Source organism: Poromitra crassiceps (assembly GCF_964638095.1).
Source record: "Poromitra crassiceps genome assembly, chromosome: 14".
Lineage (NCBI taxonomy): Eukaryota > Metazoa > Chordata > Actinopteri > Beryciformes > Melamphaidae > Poromitra > Poromitra crassiceps.
Window position 1 is genome coordinate 14,106,085 of NC_139633.1, and position 14,790 is coordinate 14,120,874.

The 14,790-nt window shown below is 42.0% G+C and overlaps 1 protein-coding gene across 1 annotated transcript in view; it reads left to right on the forward strand.

Moving 5' to 3' along the window:
• Positions 1 to 4,535: 4,535 nt before the first annotated feature.
• Positions 4,536 to 14,790, forward strand: part of smc1b (structural maintenance of chromosomes 1B) — a gene marked incomplete at both ends in the record, with an annotated part of 43,380 nt that continues 33,125 nt past the window's right edge. Inside the window, 6 exons of the mRNA XM_083650622.1 lie at positions 4,536 to 4,644; positions 4,893 to 5,081; positions 6,171 to 6,283; positions 9,508 to 9,711; positions 11,082 to 11,320; positions 14,203 to 14,461. Coding sequence (XP_083506748.1) covers positions 4,536 to 4,644; positions 4,893 to 5,081; positions 6,171 to 6,283; positions 9,508 to 9,711; positions 11,082 to 11,320; positions 14,203 to 14,461 — 1,113 coding nt within the window. The remainder of the gene's footprint in view (positions 4,645 to 4,892; positions 5,082 to 6,170; positions 6,284 to 9,507; positions 9,712 to 11,081; positions 11,321 to 14,202; positions 14,462 to 14,790) is intronic.

A 14,790-nucleotide genomic window follows, 5' to 3' on the forward strand; every position in this document is an offset into this window, starting at 1 on the left:
CACTTCCAAATCCATGTGGAAACCGTTCAAATCCGTTATTCCATTCCGTCGCCCAGAAGAAAGATTTTTTTTTTAACTCAAGAAGTCGCTCCGCGGTTTCTTTCCTCCATCCAGAGAAGCCTCTCGAAACGGGTCAGAGATCCGAAATGTGAATTCACACAGGTCCTGTGTGTGCAGCGAGACAGCAGACCGCTCCCTGTCAGACTCAGAGAGCAGCAGTGAGGGGAGGGAGAGGAGAGAGAGTGCTCTGCTCATATGCTCCGCTGCCTGCCTGCCTGCTGCGAACCAGCCTCTCGTCTAGTCAGCACAGCAGCCCGGCCTCTCCCCCCTCTGAGGCTGGCCAGGTAGCCTACACAGCAAACCCCCAGGACAAATTCCGATGCACATCTGAAGTTGCATGGACGTAAAACTCATCAGATCTAGCGAGATGTAGCCTAGCCTCTGCTGCACAGTCAGTGCTCCAGACCAGAACCAAGCAAGTCACTTCCAGGTGCTCTCCTCTCCTGTTGACTCCCGAGGCTCAGTGTTCCACTGAAGCCAACAGTGGACTGATGAGGTTGAGAGAGAGAGAGACGGAAAAAGAGAGAGAGAGAGCGAGAGAGAGAGAGAGAGAGAGAGAGAGAGAGAGAGAGAGAGAGAGAGAGAGGGGGGGGGGGCACATCTGGATATGGGCGTGTCCTCTCTGCACCCTCCTCAACCACAGGCCAATGAAATGAAATACATTTTTTGGATGAGGGCAGTAGGGTGTGTGTGTGTGTGTGTGTGTGTGTGTGTGTGTGTGGACACCAAACATAATTTTTCATGAAGCAGTAGCTAGCTACAATGATGAGCAGATCCCGGTAATTCAGGCCATTGTCCCCTATCGATTCCCATATTAAATCTATACCAATTGGCAATCACAAGGGAGGAAAGGCTAAAGAGAAGCAGACAAGTTAGAGAAGGATTTTGAACAATTTAGATGTGGATTGTGTAAATGGGGCTGAAACTTACAGTAAATTATCAAGATGATGTGCCTAATATTTTCCACATTGTGTATTAATATGTTCACTGACTGTACAGTAGCCTATAATGTACATGTTCACTGACCCTATCGATGACATTTGAAAATCCCGGTGACCTCATCCCTCCATTCCCACGTTGTTTTTTTAAATACACACCATGTCGGAAAAAGTAATGTACAATGATCCACCAGTCATATACAGTAAGCCCAGTCCCAGCACTTCAGTTGACTGACCTTGTGTCTACAATGACCTGGGTTAAAATCTGGTTGGGATATGACCTCTGTCATATGTCATCCCTCTCTCTCTCTATCTTCCCCCCCTCTCTCTCTCTCTCTCTCTCTCTCTCTCTCTCTCTCTCTCTCTCTCTCTCTCTCTCTCTACAGTGACATATACAAAAAGAATAATCATAATATTAAAATATAATCATAAAAAAGAAGTTCAAGTGTCCAGCTGGAGAAGAGTGAGAAATCATTTGCGCTCCATTCACCTGTTGCTCTGAAAGCGAATGATTGGCTTCCACCACTCATGAAGTGTCAAACTGCTGGGGTACTTTAGACACAGAGAATGAGGGACGTTCAGTAAATGGAAGTGAAAAAATATTACATTGGTTGTTAAAAGGAGATATCATATAGCCTAAAATGTGTGTGATTTGGTTAAAGAGATACATTTACTTCAGAGATACAGTAGTTTTGGGTAATTTGCCAGTTTTTCCCACTTTCCCCATAGACTCATGTCTGTGGGAGCAAATAACATAATCATGATCCCATAGGCATCCAGGAATTGAGCAAGGGAGGCACCTTTTTCCCAAGATGTATCTGGGGGAGGCCCACAGTCTCACTCTTTGAAACCCCCTGCTCTAGACATGATCTCTAAAACCGTAGCTTTACGTGTTTCTGAACACAAAGCACAGAACACAAAAAGGACCATCAAATCTCCTGAAAGTCAAAGAGGATACCATAAAAAGTAGATGAATTATGACAAAACACTTTTACAGCATAGATAATAGGTTTTAATTTCAGCTCATTTTGATATTTCAAAAATAACTTTATGCTACATGCTTTCTCACCCTGATTCTCCAGCACTTGAACTTCTTTTTTTATGATTATGTTTTAAGTTTTGGAAATTAATTATTTACATTAACTTTTCATGTTGCCTCAGGACTGACTTGTGACATACAACTTGTTTTTGAATTGATGTCAAACCATGGTTTCAATAATAATAAAAAAAGCAAGGTTTAAGCCAATCAAATCTACCAATTATAAAATATGCTGGCATGGAGTCCACAAGTGAATCTGCCTCTGTTTAAGAGTCCTGTCCTGTCCTGTTTGGGAAGCTCATGTGTAGCAAAGTTGGCCTCAGTGAGCAGTTTATGAGTGGATACACAGTGCCCTCTGCTGCTGCTGCAGGGTCACTGCTGGAAGCCACACAATTGGCATTAGCAACAGATAGCATACCCATGGACATCATAATCATTTTAGGGTAAGGTAAGGATATCGTTTTTCAGATTTTCACCCTTGTCCAGGAGCATGCCACAGGAACATTTTGTAGATTAGATGAATATTCAAGATTCAAGATTATTTTAGATTTTGAGTAAACATGTTTCGAATTTGTATTTGTGCAGTATGCAGCGCAGCAATCACAATAATAACAAAATATTGAGCAGACAGAAAGACAATCTTCAAATTATAAATTATAAAGTGCAAAGTAAAATACCTTTAAAGTGACATATAGTGGGGTCCATGTAAATGTAATAAGTCCATGTAAAATGTCCAGTAAGACTTAAATTTACTTAAGTCTTGAGTAAATTTACTACTACTAGTTACTGCTAAAGTGAGATCTGCAGCATGCCCCTACACGCACACACGCACGCACACACACACACACACACACACACACACACACACACACACACACACACACACACACACACACACACACACACACACACACACACACACACACACGCACACGCACACGCACACACACACACTGGTGCTGCTGCCCTACACAGAGACTGCAGCAAGGCAGTGTGCAGTGCAAGAGGTGAGAACCAGAGGGGGCATAAAGTGACATTTGACCAACTTTACAGGAAACCCCAAAACAAAAAAATTCCATACTTTTTTTGTTTATTAAATTCAAAATTTAATATGAACACTTCATAAACATGTGGATGACAATATAATGAGCAATATTTCTACATTCATTGAACATTTTCTTTTCTTTTTAGGTACACTTATGCCCTTTTGGCCCATAGTAGTTCAGTGTGTTCACTGTTAGGTCTTTTGGCTTTTGATTAATAACTCTGGATTGGTTTAGAATTAACACTTCAGCTCGTTTGTCAGTAGAAAGAGTTCATCAAGTGCTTTCATTGTAGACTCTACAATGGTGGTAGAGCTGTCGCCTCACAGCTAGAAAGTCCTGGGTTCGATTCTCACCTGGGACGCTGTGAGCGCTGAAGGAATGCGTGCCTGTCCGCATTTCCTCGAGTGCCCACCACCCGGGTGGGGTCGTCAAAAGGGCCTTTCTGTGTGGAGTTTGCATGTTCTCCCCATGCCCCCTGGGGGTTTCCTTCATATAGGAACCCCTCACCAAAACATGCAATATCCTGGTTGCTAACGTGGTTCCTCCTCTGGTCGTTAAGGGCGCCTGTTCGGAGGGAGGGGAACTGGTTGGAATAGCGTGAACCTCCCACGTGCTATGTCTTACCGCTCCGGGGAAGCTTCTCCTGTCAGGTGAAAAGAAGCGGCTGGCTAACTGCCCATGTCTCGGAGGAAGCATGGAGCCAGTTTCGGCTCTCCCCAGATTGGCAGAGGGTGGAGTAGCAACCAGGATAAATACATTTAATTAGCACTAATGGGGGATAAAAATGGGATAAAAAAATCGGGGGAAAAAAAAATAAAAAAAATAAAGAAACAGGTGGGATTCGAACCAGTGAACAAGTAGACACCAAGCAGCTGTGCCAGGGACTGTCCAGTGTCCTTCATCAGCCTATTGATATCAGTGATAAAGAAGCATCACTTCTGGCATACAGTCAGCAGTTTATCATGTGAACATTTCTGAAGCCATAGTTTGGTGCATGGATTCAACCAACAACCTTCTGAATCTCCACCACACACATATATATATATATATATATATATATACCGTATGACAATGAAAACCATTACCATTACCATTACTATAACATATACATTTATGTGTGTGTGTGTGTGTGTGTGTGTGTGTGTGTGTGTGTATATATATATATATATATATATGTGTGTGTATATATATATGTGTGTGTACACACACACGCACGCACGCACACACACACACACACACACACACACACACACACACACACACACACACACACACACACACACACACACACACACTTTTGCTCAAACAATGAGCAAAGAATAATGGCCTTTTAGTCCCCCCCTCCATTAATATGAACATCCCCCTCGGCTCGAACCCCGCCCCCCTCCCCGCCATTACCTCCATAGACGCCATAGATGCGTGGTGCAGATGCTGACTGACAGGCAGGTTAAAATGGGGTTTCTGAAGCAAATCGAGGTTGAAGACTTTAAGTCATGGCGAGGGAAGCAAGTTATCGGTCCCTTCATGCAATTCACTTGTATTATTGGAACGAATGGCTCTGGTAAGTGTAATGTTAAACACTAGCGCTACTTTTAATTTGGTTGTTGTAGCAAGTTAACGTTAATGAACTAGCTAATGTCAATGTTAGCATGACTGGCCTCGTGGTGAACTAAGCTAGCTAACGTTACGTCCATTATCGGACACAGTTTGCTAACTTGACCCCCTGTCTGACTGGCCAACTTATTAATTAATTCTCAACCCTGAACATATAAGTGACCTCGTGTGTTGATCATTTGAAAATGAAACCAGGCAAGTCCAATGTGATGGACGCCATGAGCTTCGCCCTGGGGGAGCGGGTCTCCTCTCTGCGGGTGAAGCGAACCCGGGACCTGATCCACGGAGCCCATCTCGGGATGCCGGTGTCCAACAAGGCCAGCGTCACCATGCGGTACTGCGACGACAACGACGAGGAGCGGGTATTCTGTCGGAGCATCGTCGGTGAGTTAAAGATATCTCATTTAAAGTCCCTATTATGTAGCTCGACATTATAGTTTCAGTGTTGGGAAGTCTACTTTCAAAGGCTAACGTTAGTTTGACGACAAGCTAAGGCTAACGTTAGTTTGACGACAAGCTATCAGTTACTTGGAAGAAGATGAACTACAAGTTATCCACAAGGGAAATGTTAGTTTTCCTTAAGAAAACAAAAGAAAAGCAGTTCAAACTACATTGTCTACATGGACCATAGATAGTACACGGACATAAACACAAACTAAATAGCTATAACCATATTTGCGAATGCAATGTTGCAGGAACAAGTAATAACGTTAGGCTGTGTTGTGCAATATCCATCACTCCTGTCTAAAGTAAAGAGATTACAGTCTGGACCTGTGGTGGAGTGTGAACTTTATGGTGTTTGCAACCAAAATACATCAACTGTAGCCTATTTGTAACGTGAATTATACAAAATGACAAAAAAAATCATAAACTCATCAAAGCACTATCTGAATTACAATTCACCTCAGCTACTACCAAGCTATTGATTATGTAGTTAAAATACTGTTGGAATTACATATAGGCTAATGAAATTACTCTCCAACACTATTTCATGGTATATAGCCATCCATGTAAAAAGAAAGAAGGTCCGCACACTGAGCTCCGGTTTACCTTTTAATTAGCCATCCAACACAGACACAGTGACGTTTTTAATTAGCCATCCAACACAGACAGACGTTTCGAGCACACGCTCTTCCTCAGACTTGTCTTCCTTGTGCAGACCTTCTTTTTACATTTGGCTGTTTTTGGTTCCTGCACCTGCTTTATTGTGTTGGATGTGCGTGCGCGACTGCTTTTTTACTACTATATAGCCATCCATGCCAATTTTGTCTGCAAGCTCTTTTTCATGAGATGCAGACAAGACATTGAGCTTGACATGACAAGGAACTTGCTATACTGGAGTATCATACAGACCTGCTTCTGACAATTGCAGCACACTTGCTGTGTGACTTTTCAGATGTTCTGTCCATTAGTTGCAACCATACCATTATCATATTTTGCCTTTTGATGGAAGAACAACATTATATTTTTCAGGTGACTTCTGTGAATATCACGTCAATGGTATTCAGGTTGCTTTGGCCAAATACTTGGAGGAGCTGCAGAAGATTGGCATTGTGACCAAGACTAGAAACTGTCTGGTTTTCCAGGTAAACAGTAAAGGAACTGTACTATGATGAATCAAATATCAGTTATTATATCTACAGTGTTATAAGTGTGGGGGCCACTGCAGCTAAATGAATGGAAAGGAAACACTTAGGGATGCGCTGATGTGAAAGTTTTGGCCGATACCGATAACAGATATTAACATTGCTGTTATGGCCGATAACCGATATTTACCCATGTCGATATGATCTGTATAAAAACAAATTTCTATGATAACATTTTGTACATACTGAAAAACGCATGTAAACTATATGAATTTGAAAAAGTTATGCATTTCCTTATTTCCAAAAGATTTGGAAGAGCCCATAAATCATAGATTTATCACAATGTTTCCTCTCAATGTTCCTCTCGATGTTAACATTGCAACATCAGACCGATGCCGATATGTTAATAAATGACTAACATCTGCCGATACCGATATGATTGCCGATATATCATGCATCCCTAGAAACACTGTGACATAACATGTAACACAAACACAACACAGAATAGACCCTTTTCACGGGGGGCATTTTGTGTCAAATTGGCAGGGTAAACACAGGTGCAAGCAACACACTAATGAGGGTTGTGGAAATCTATGCAGAATCAGATTGAATTGAAAGATTTGCATTGTGTTTGAAAGACCTATTACCATGTTGGCATGTTCTTTTAATCTGTGCCTTTATTATCTCTATTGTTGTCTAAATTAATTTCTATTGTGGATAGAGATGGAACGATATTAGGGATGCACCGATTGCCATTTTCTTGGCCGATTCCGATTTCCGATTTTTGAATAGTCTGACTTGCCGATACCGATTTCTGCCGATTCCGATTTTTTTTCTTCTAAAAACAACAATTGACAGCTTACACAAACGTTTTTATAACTTTGTTTGAAAATTAAGATTCATAGAACAATTCTTACATCTAATGGGGATCCAAATAATCTTATCTTATCATTTGCATGAAGTAGGACCATCTCACTCAAACACATCTCAAAATAAAAGTGTTCCAGGTTAGGCTACTGGACAGAGCTTTTTTGTGCAAATACAATGAATACAAAAATTAAATTAAATCCAATAGCCTATATCCCACAGCTATCAGCACTTTATGTCTCTATATGTTCTGTGTCTTTTATTGTTTTACTGTTTTTTTATTGATATCTACCTTTTCTGGCACATTGCAGAGACCAAGTCCCATTGCATTTCACTGCATGTTTTACACTGTATTTCTGTGCAAGTGACAAATAAAGTATCCTTGATCCTTGATCATGCATTTACTTTTCCAAAAGAAAACAGGTGCAACAGAACATCAAAATGATCCATGGACAAGGAGTTTATAGCCTGGCTCCAGACCAGTCCTCTTGAGTAGAGGGGAAATGAGTTTATGAGTTACAGTAACGATCTTCAGTCTGAATATCAGGCGGAGTTTACACAGTCTGAAGTTTGGTATGCGTATTTTTATCTGCCATCCGAAAAAATATCGTCACGCACAGAAATCCTTGCACACTTGTGAGTCCGAGGCATTTTTATTATTATGTCCGTCGTTCTATTTGCAATACGAAACAAATAGTCTCTCCTGTATCTACGTTACAACATGACTGACAGGCTGAGGCACCAGCGCTGATGTGGAATGGAAAAGGCAGGTCGGGGAATGGTGGACACAATGCTCGCGTTCACCTCGCCAAGTCGGCTGTGCACTGTGGCCGGGTGCAGCAGCACTGCTTCCCGGGTAGAGAGAGCAGAGAGAGGGGGGCCAGTGAGGTGAAGCGAGCCGCTCAGACTTGACTCCAGCCGAGCGGGACTCGGCCGCATCTCTGTCTCCAGGCTTATTTTCGACTTGCATGTGTGACAAACTGCGAGATTTGTCTACTTCACTGACGGTGAAAAAAATCCACAACGAGGAAGGTATGCTGGCGTGTGTGGTGTGGTGGCTGGGTGCCTGTCTCGGTGCTTTGGGGTGCGCGCACGTCATGTGAAAATCGGCTCACAGAATCGGCTATTTAGAGTGACCGGCGCAGATCACCGATCGAGGCCGATCACGTGAAAATCGGCCATTTCCGGTCACGTGCCGATCGATCGGTGCATCCCTAAACGATATGAAAATTTAATATCACAATTATAATGACCAAAATTATCACGTTATCAGTATTATCACAGTTTGTTAAAATGTGCTGAAATTTTTCAAAAAGTACTAATAAAATTAGGGGAGGCACGCACATCCAAAGCAGTTAGGGTGGGTGCTGGATCAAAGAGAAAGTGTCTGAAAAAGAGCCGACCGGCTCGAAACGTCACGCATGATAAAAAAAAAAAATAGTACACGGGAGCTCCAGTGGTGTGCAGATCCATTATTTTCTCTTGTTAATCACTGATGTAAGCCAAGATTCTGAGGGGGCAGAATTTAGAGCAAACCCCCCCTCAGATAATGACACAACTTTATGCAATTTGACATATAAGACTTTCTTTTCTTTGTGGGGGGTAATTTTAAAATGTCACAAAATCAGCTTTTGTAGCTCAGTAATCCCCCACTGTATATTAGGGGTTCACTGTATTTAGAGATTTTCATGTCAATTATTTGTGCTGTTATGATGATTGGAAATTACACTCACTTCTACACTAGCTTCTACACTGCTGCCACTTTTCTTGAATAAGAGCTAAATCCTGTCTGCTTCACACAAACATTTTAACAGGGCATAAATTCACATAAAAAGACTATCCACAATTAGGGATGTCACGATAACCAGTTTTAATGATAACCGTGATAAAATTCCTTAACCGTACCCTTTCAAATTTTCATTATCATTAAAACCGTGGTACCGCGATTACAGTGCTTTGAAAAACATGGTAAATACTGTCCATCATCAACCAAACTTAGCAACCGTCTCCCAGATGCAGACGTACAGCCTTGGAGAAATTATTTCAGTGAGTGTATCAATCCTTTTTGGGTCTGAGTTTTCAATATAAAACTTGGAGAAATGATTTGTGTGAGTATTACATCAGTGATTCCCAATATATTTGGTATGGATTGACTTGTATGTCTGCCTATTCAACTAAGAGTTATAGAACACATTTAGGAGAATGGTAAACATGCATGAGTGAGGTTTATTATTGGCATGGAAAAACAGCTTAAGGGTACATAAGAGAACCACTGGCTTACATGACACCCCTGACAATGACTACTAAAATGGCTGGTAGTGGTGATGTAATAAGTGGCTGTTCATCCTCCCCAACAGGGGGAAGTGGAGTCCATTGCTATGAAGGACCCAAATGAGAGGACCAAGATATTTGAGCGCATCAGTCAGTCCGTGGCCCATGCTGAGGACTACAACAAGAAGAAGAAGGCACTGCAGAAGGCCAAAGAGGACACCCAGTTTCACTTCCATCAAAAGAAATCGGCCGCTCTCCAGAAGAAGGAGGTGTCCCAAGAAAACATAGAGGTAATAGGGGACAATAGTAGGAAAGTAAGCATTTAGTCCACCTGCATGGTGAAGTGGCTTGTTGCCAAAATTCACCAGACGCTTGAGCGGTATCACCAGCCAACTACATTTTTAGAATAAAACAGGACCTACAGGTTACAGCGCAATAGTGACTGATACGATAGACTAAACAAATTCACCAGCCAAACATTAACCAGCATTTGGCTGGTGATAACCTGGTGAACAGTTTACTTATCTACAGAATAATTTGCCATCTGAGATTTCCTCGACCCACAAGATACTTTGAAGAAAGAGCTGATGCAGATTGATGTGACTATAATCTGTTTTTTGTATCTATTATTGTATCACTGTTGTCATATTTCGTTTCTTTTGTTGTCATGTGTGCATCATTTCGTATATATTTTGTTTTGTGTGTAGGACTCCAGGATGACTAACTGTCACCTAATGCTGATGGCGATCCTAATAATGAATAAATAAACGGATAAAAACAGACATTCTATGCGACTGCTATCGCTACTGCTGCTGCTATGCCTATTTCTACCACAAGAGGTCAGGCCCAGCTGCAGCACTGAAGTTAGTAGGGGCTCAGTGTCTTGCTCAAGGACACTACAGCAGGGTGGATCAGGATCGCTTGAAGCTCTGAAAAACAAATACTATAACAGTTTCTATGAAGGTCATGTCTATAAGGCATTATGAGGACTTTCATAAGACATAATGCATTTATAAAACTACTCATGTTTATTAACTTAAAACAAGGTTTATAAAGTATAAGTGGTGGGCATAATAATAAACGTCAATAAAGCGATGTAGCATGACTTTGTGAGCTATAAGTAAAGTGACAGCACTATAAGGTTATTAGAAATGGTATGATACTATAACAGTTATGAGGACTTATAAGCGGTATTTGCTGGCTGCAAGTAAAGTGTAAAACAAAAAGGTTATTCTTTCAAAGACTGTTGTCACTTTGGCATGGAGGTATAAAGCATTATGAATACTAAATGTATAATACATGACAGTATGTCCATCACATATAATACTTTATAAACCGTGTTATAAGCTGCCATGCATTATGGTAAACATTTATAAAGAGTTTTATAAAGCCTTATAAATGCATTATAATGTCTTATGACTGTGCTGGTAATGCATTATAGTCATGGCCTTCATAGAAAGTGTTACCAGGACAATCAGTTACAGCACAGTCATCAGCATGCTAGATGACCATTGTCTGCAGTCCAATTAAAAATACAAAATAGATAAATACCAAATAAACACAAATTAAAAAATACTACAACTAAAGCCTAGGGACAGTGATAGTGCCACAGTTCAGCTGACATTTGCCCTCTGCCCACCTCTCCCCTCCCCCACCTCAGGCCGAGAAATACCAGGAGCTGCTGGACGAGCTGAATCAGAGCCGTCTGACGCTGATCCTGTTTCAGCTTTACCACAACAACAAGAGCATCACCAGCCTCGCTGTCCTCCTGACGGAGAAGCAGCAGGCTGCAGCCGCTCAGTGCCACCACCGGGAGGAGTGGGAGCAGAGCGTTAAAGCCCACAAGAAGGAGCATGGCTGCCTCACCAGAGAGCTGCAACACATTGAGAAGGAGATCCGGTGTGTGTGTGTGTGTGTGTGTGTGTGTGTGTGTGTGTGTGTGTGTGTGTGTGTGTGTGTGTGTGTGTGTGTGTGTGTGTGTGTGTGTGTGTGTGTGTGTGTGTGTGTGTGTGTGTGTGTGTGTGTGTGTGTGTGTGTGTGTGTGTGTGTGTGTGTGTGTGTGTGTGTGTGTGTGTGTGTGTGTGTGTGTGTGTGTGTGTGTGTGTGTGTGTGTGTGTGTGTGTGTGTGTGTGTGTGTGTGTGTGTGTGTGTGTGTGTGTGTGTGTGTGTGTGTGTGTGTGTGTGTGTGTGTGTGTGTGTGTGTGTGTGTGTGTGTGTGTGTGTGTGTGTGAGATAGTACTGTATAAGAACTAAGAAAATAGCTTTCTTCTTCAGACTTAGACTGAACTTGGATTGGGTATTGAGAACCGGTTCCAATTTAGTCCCGGTTCCAAATTGCATAACTCACCGGAATCGATGAGGGACTGCACTAACAATTCCTATCGGTCATCAAGCTGTTTGAACACTAGGGCTGCAACTAATGATTATTTTAATTGTTTATTTTCTCGATTGATCGATTTGTTTTTTGGTCTATAAAATGTTGATCAGTGTATCCCAAAGTCAAAGATGACATCCTCAAATGTCTTCTTTTGTCCACAACTCAAAGATATTCAGTTAACTGTCATAGAGGAGTAAAGCAACCACAACATATTCACATTTAATAAGCTGGAATCAAATAATTTTTTTCATCTTAAAAAATGTATCAACCAATTAATTCAATCTAAATAGTTGGAGATTAATTTAATAGTTGACAATTGATTTATGTCAGTGTTGAAACACTGGTGCAGTTTGTAAATTCATTGAAGTGAGTTGGCTAGTGCAGCTCCATGATAGCCTTCTTCAAAGCAACAGAAGTTGCTGGATATGTTTCTTTAGAACAGTGGTTCTCAAACTTTTTTGCTTCAGTACCCCCTTTCCCTGATTTCTGAATCCAAGTACCCACTTTACCAGACTGCCACATTTTGCTTGGAAAACTGCAAGAGAAAACTATAGCAAATGATGCAGTGAATGAATGATAAGCCACCTTTTGAAGAATATAACATTACAAAATAAGAAATGGAGTCAAAGAGTTGCAATTAGTGCCTCCTGAGCAGATTTATCTGAACGTTTTAGGTGGTTGGAAATGGTTTATTCTTACATTTGTCCATTTTCTCCTTTATCCCAAGTACCCCCTGTAATAGCTCCATGTACCCCTAGTGGGAACGCATACTGTACCCCAGTTTAGGAAGCACTGCTTTAGAACATCCTATAGAGACACTGCGTAACGCGTCATCATTCAGAAGCCACGCCCAAGATGGGGGAAAACGGAAACCCCCCCTCCAATCCTGGCGTTCTCCTGTCACGTGCATGGTTGCGTGTTGCACAAAAAGATCGTATATACGGAAGATGAACACTCCAACTTACTTCTTGACCGCTAGATCCACATTTTTCTTCTCGCCAATTCTCAATGGCTTCCTTGTTTTGCTCAGGAGTACAAAAACACTTTAACTGGCGATTTTTTACATTTGTTGTCTGCGCAGCCCACCACACAACAGCTTTTAGCTATGTTTAATTCAAGGAAAATGACGCTGGTGTGTGGAAATGAACGGAGGTTTTCCCCCGTGATGGGTGCAGTATTTCATGCAGTGTCTCTATAAAAAGGCCATATTACTCCATACAGCTTGTGCTGCATGATCCAAGCCAAATCTCCAGTCAAATGATTCCACAGTGAGTTCAAAAGTCCAATATTGACATCATTATATTGACATCATTAGCTCATAGATTTCCCACTTGTTTGCACTGTCACTGCAGTAGTAAGCACATGCCACCTTCAAGTGCTGTCAGAAATATAGTAATTATGGACAGAGTGCGCTTGAGCAACCCAATAAAGTGGTGAATACAGTCAGTGGTGAATATTTTGTTTTTGTTCTGTGACCTTAAAGGAACGGCTCACCCTAAAATCCAAAATAGGCTACGTATATCCCCTATCACCTGTAGTGCTATTTATCCATCTATATCGTTTTGTGTTAGTTGCCTGAGTTTTGGAGATATCAGCCGCAGAGTTTCTGCCTTCTCTCCAATACAATGGAACTGGATGGCACTCGGCTTGTGGTGCTCAAAGTGCCAAACAAATACATTTGAAAAACTCAATAGCATTGTGTCTTTCCAGAAATCATGACCCCGTTACTCAAGATAATCCACAGACCTTGTTATGAGCAGTTTCATGGAGGAACTATTTTCTTTTGACCGAACTACAGCCGCTAGCTGCTGCTAGCTAGTTCCTACATGAGACTGCAAAAGAAAATAGAAACTGCTCACAACAAAGTCTGTGCATTATCTTGAGTAACCGGGTCATGATTTCTGGAAAGAGACAATGCTGTTGAGTTTTTCAAATTTATTTTTTTGGTGTTCGAGCACTACAAGCTGAGTACCATCCAGTGCCATTGTAATAATAATAATACATTTTATTTATATAGCAATTTCAAACATAACATGCCAATCAAAGTGCATTGTATTGAAGAGAAGGCAGACATCTCTGCGGCCGATATCTCCAAAACTTTGGCAACTATCCCAAAACGATATAGATGGATAAATAGCACTACAGGTGAGAGGAAAAATATGTATTTTGGATTTTAGGGTGAGCTGTCCCTTTAACTTGCTCACTTTCTCACTTTAACTTGTTTTTGTTCTCTCAAGTAGGGCATTATGCCAAACAGCAAGGTCTGCCTTGAGTCATGACACAAATAAATAATCAAACAAAGTTAAGTCCACTTCAGCTGCATGAAGTCTTTTACATCTGAAAATGTATACGGTAGGAATGGAGCGTAGACTTAACCCAGGCCTCCTCTCACTCTGTGGCCCAGGGGCCAGGAGAAGATCGTGTCACTGCATCGGTCCCAGTACATCAAGGCCAAGGTGAACACCTCCCATCACATGAAGAAGGCTGAGGAGGTCCGCGCCGCCCTGCAGAAGGGCCACAAGCTGAGGGCCAAGAAGGAGCAGCAGCTGGCAGAGAGCAGACAGGAGTTGGCCCAGCTGGAGAGGGTCTGGACCAGCTACGAGAAGCATGTCCAGGAGGAGGCGGCCTCCCGAGGAAGAGACATCCAGCTGGGAGAGGAGCAGGTGGGGGGGGGGGGGGGGGCTGGAAACACATGCTTCTCTGCTTTGCCACTCTTCCCCTAGCAATAAAACCCAAAGTCATTCTACAGTACACTATAATGACGGCAGCGACTGTCTCTCTCTATATCAATATCTCTTCCTCTGTCTCTCTCTCTCTCCCTCCCTCTCTCTCTCTGTCTCTGTCCTTCGCGTATCTCGAGAACCGTTGGTCAGATCCACTTCAAATTTGGGGAGTGTGCTGATGGGAACTCGACACTGAAATGCAGAATCTTTTGCAATTTTTGTATTTTATATTTTGCTTTTAAACCACACCAGAAGGGTGCTATACAAAT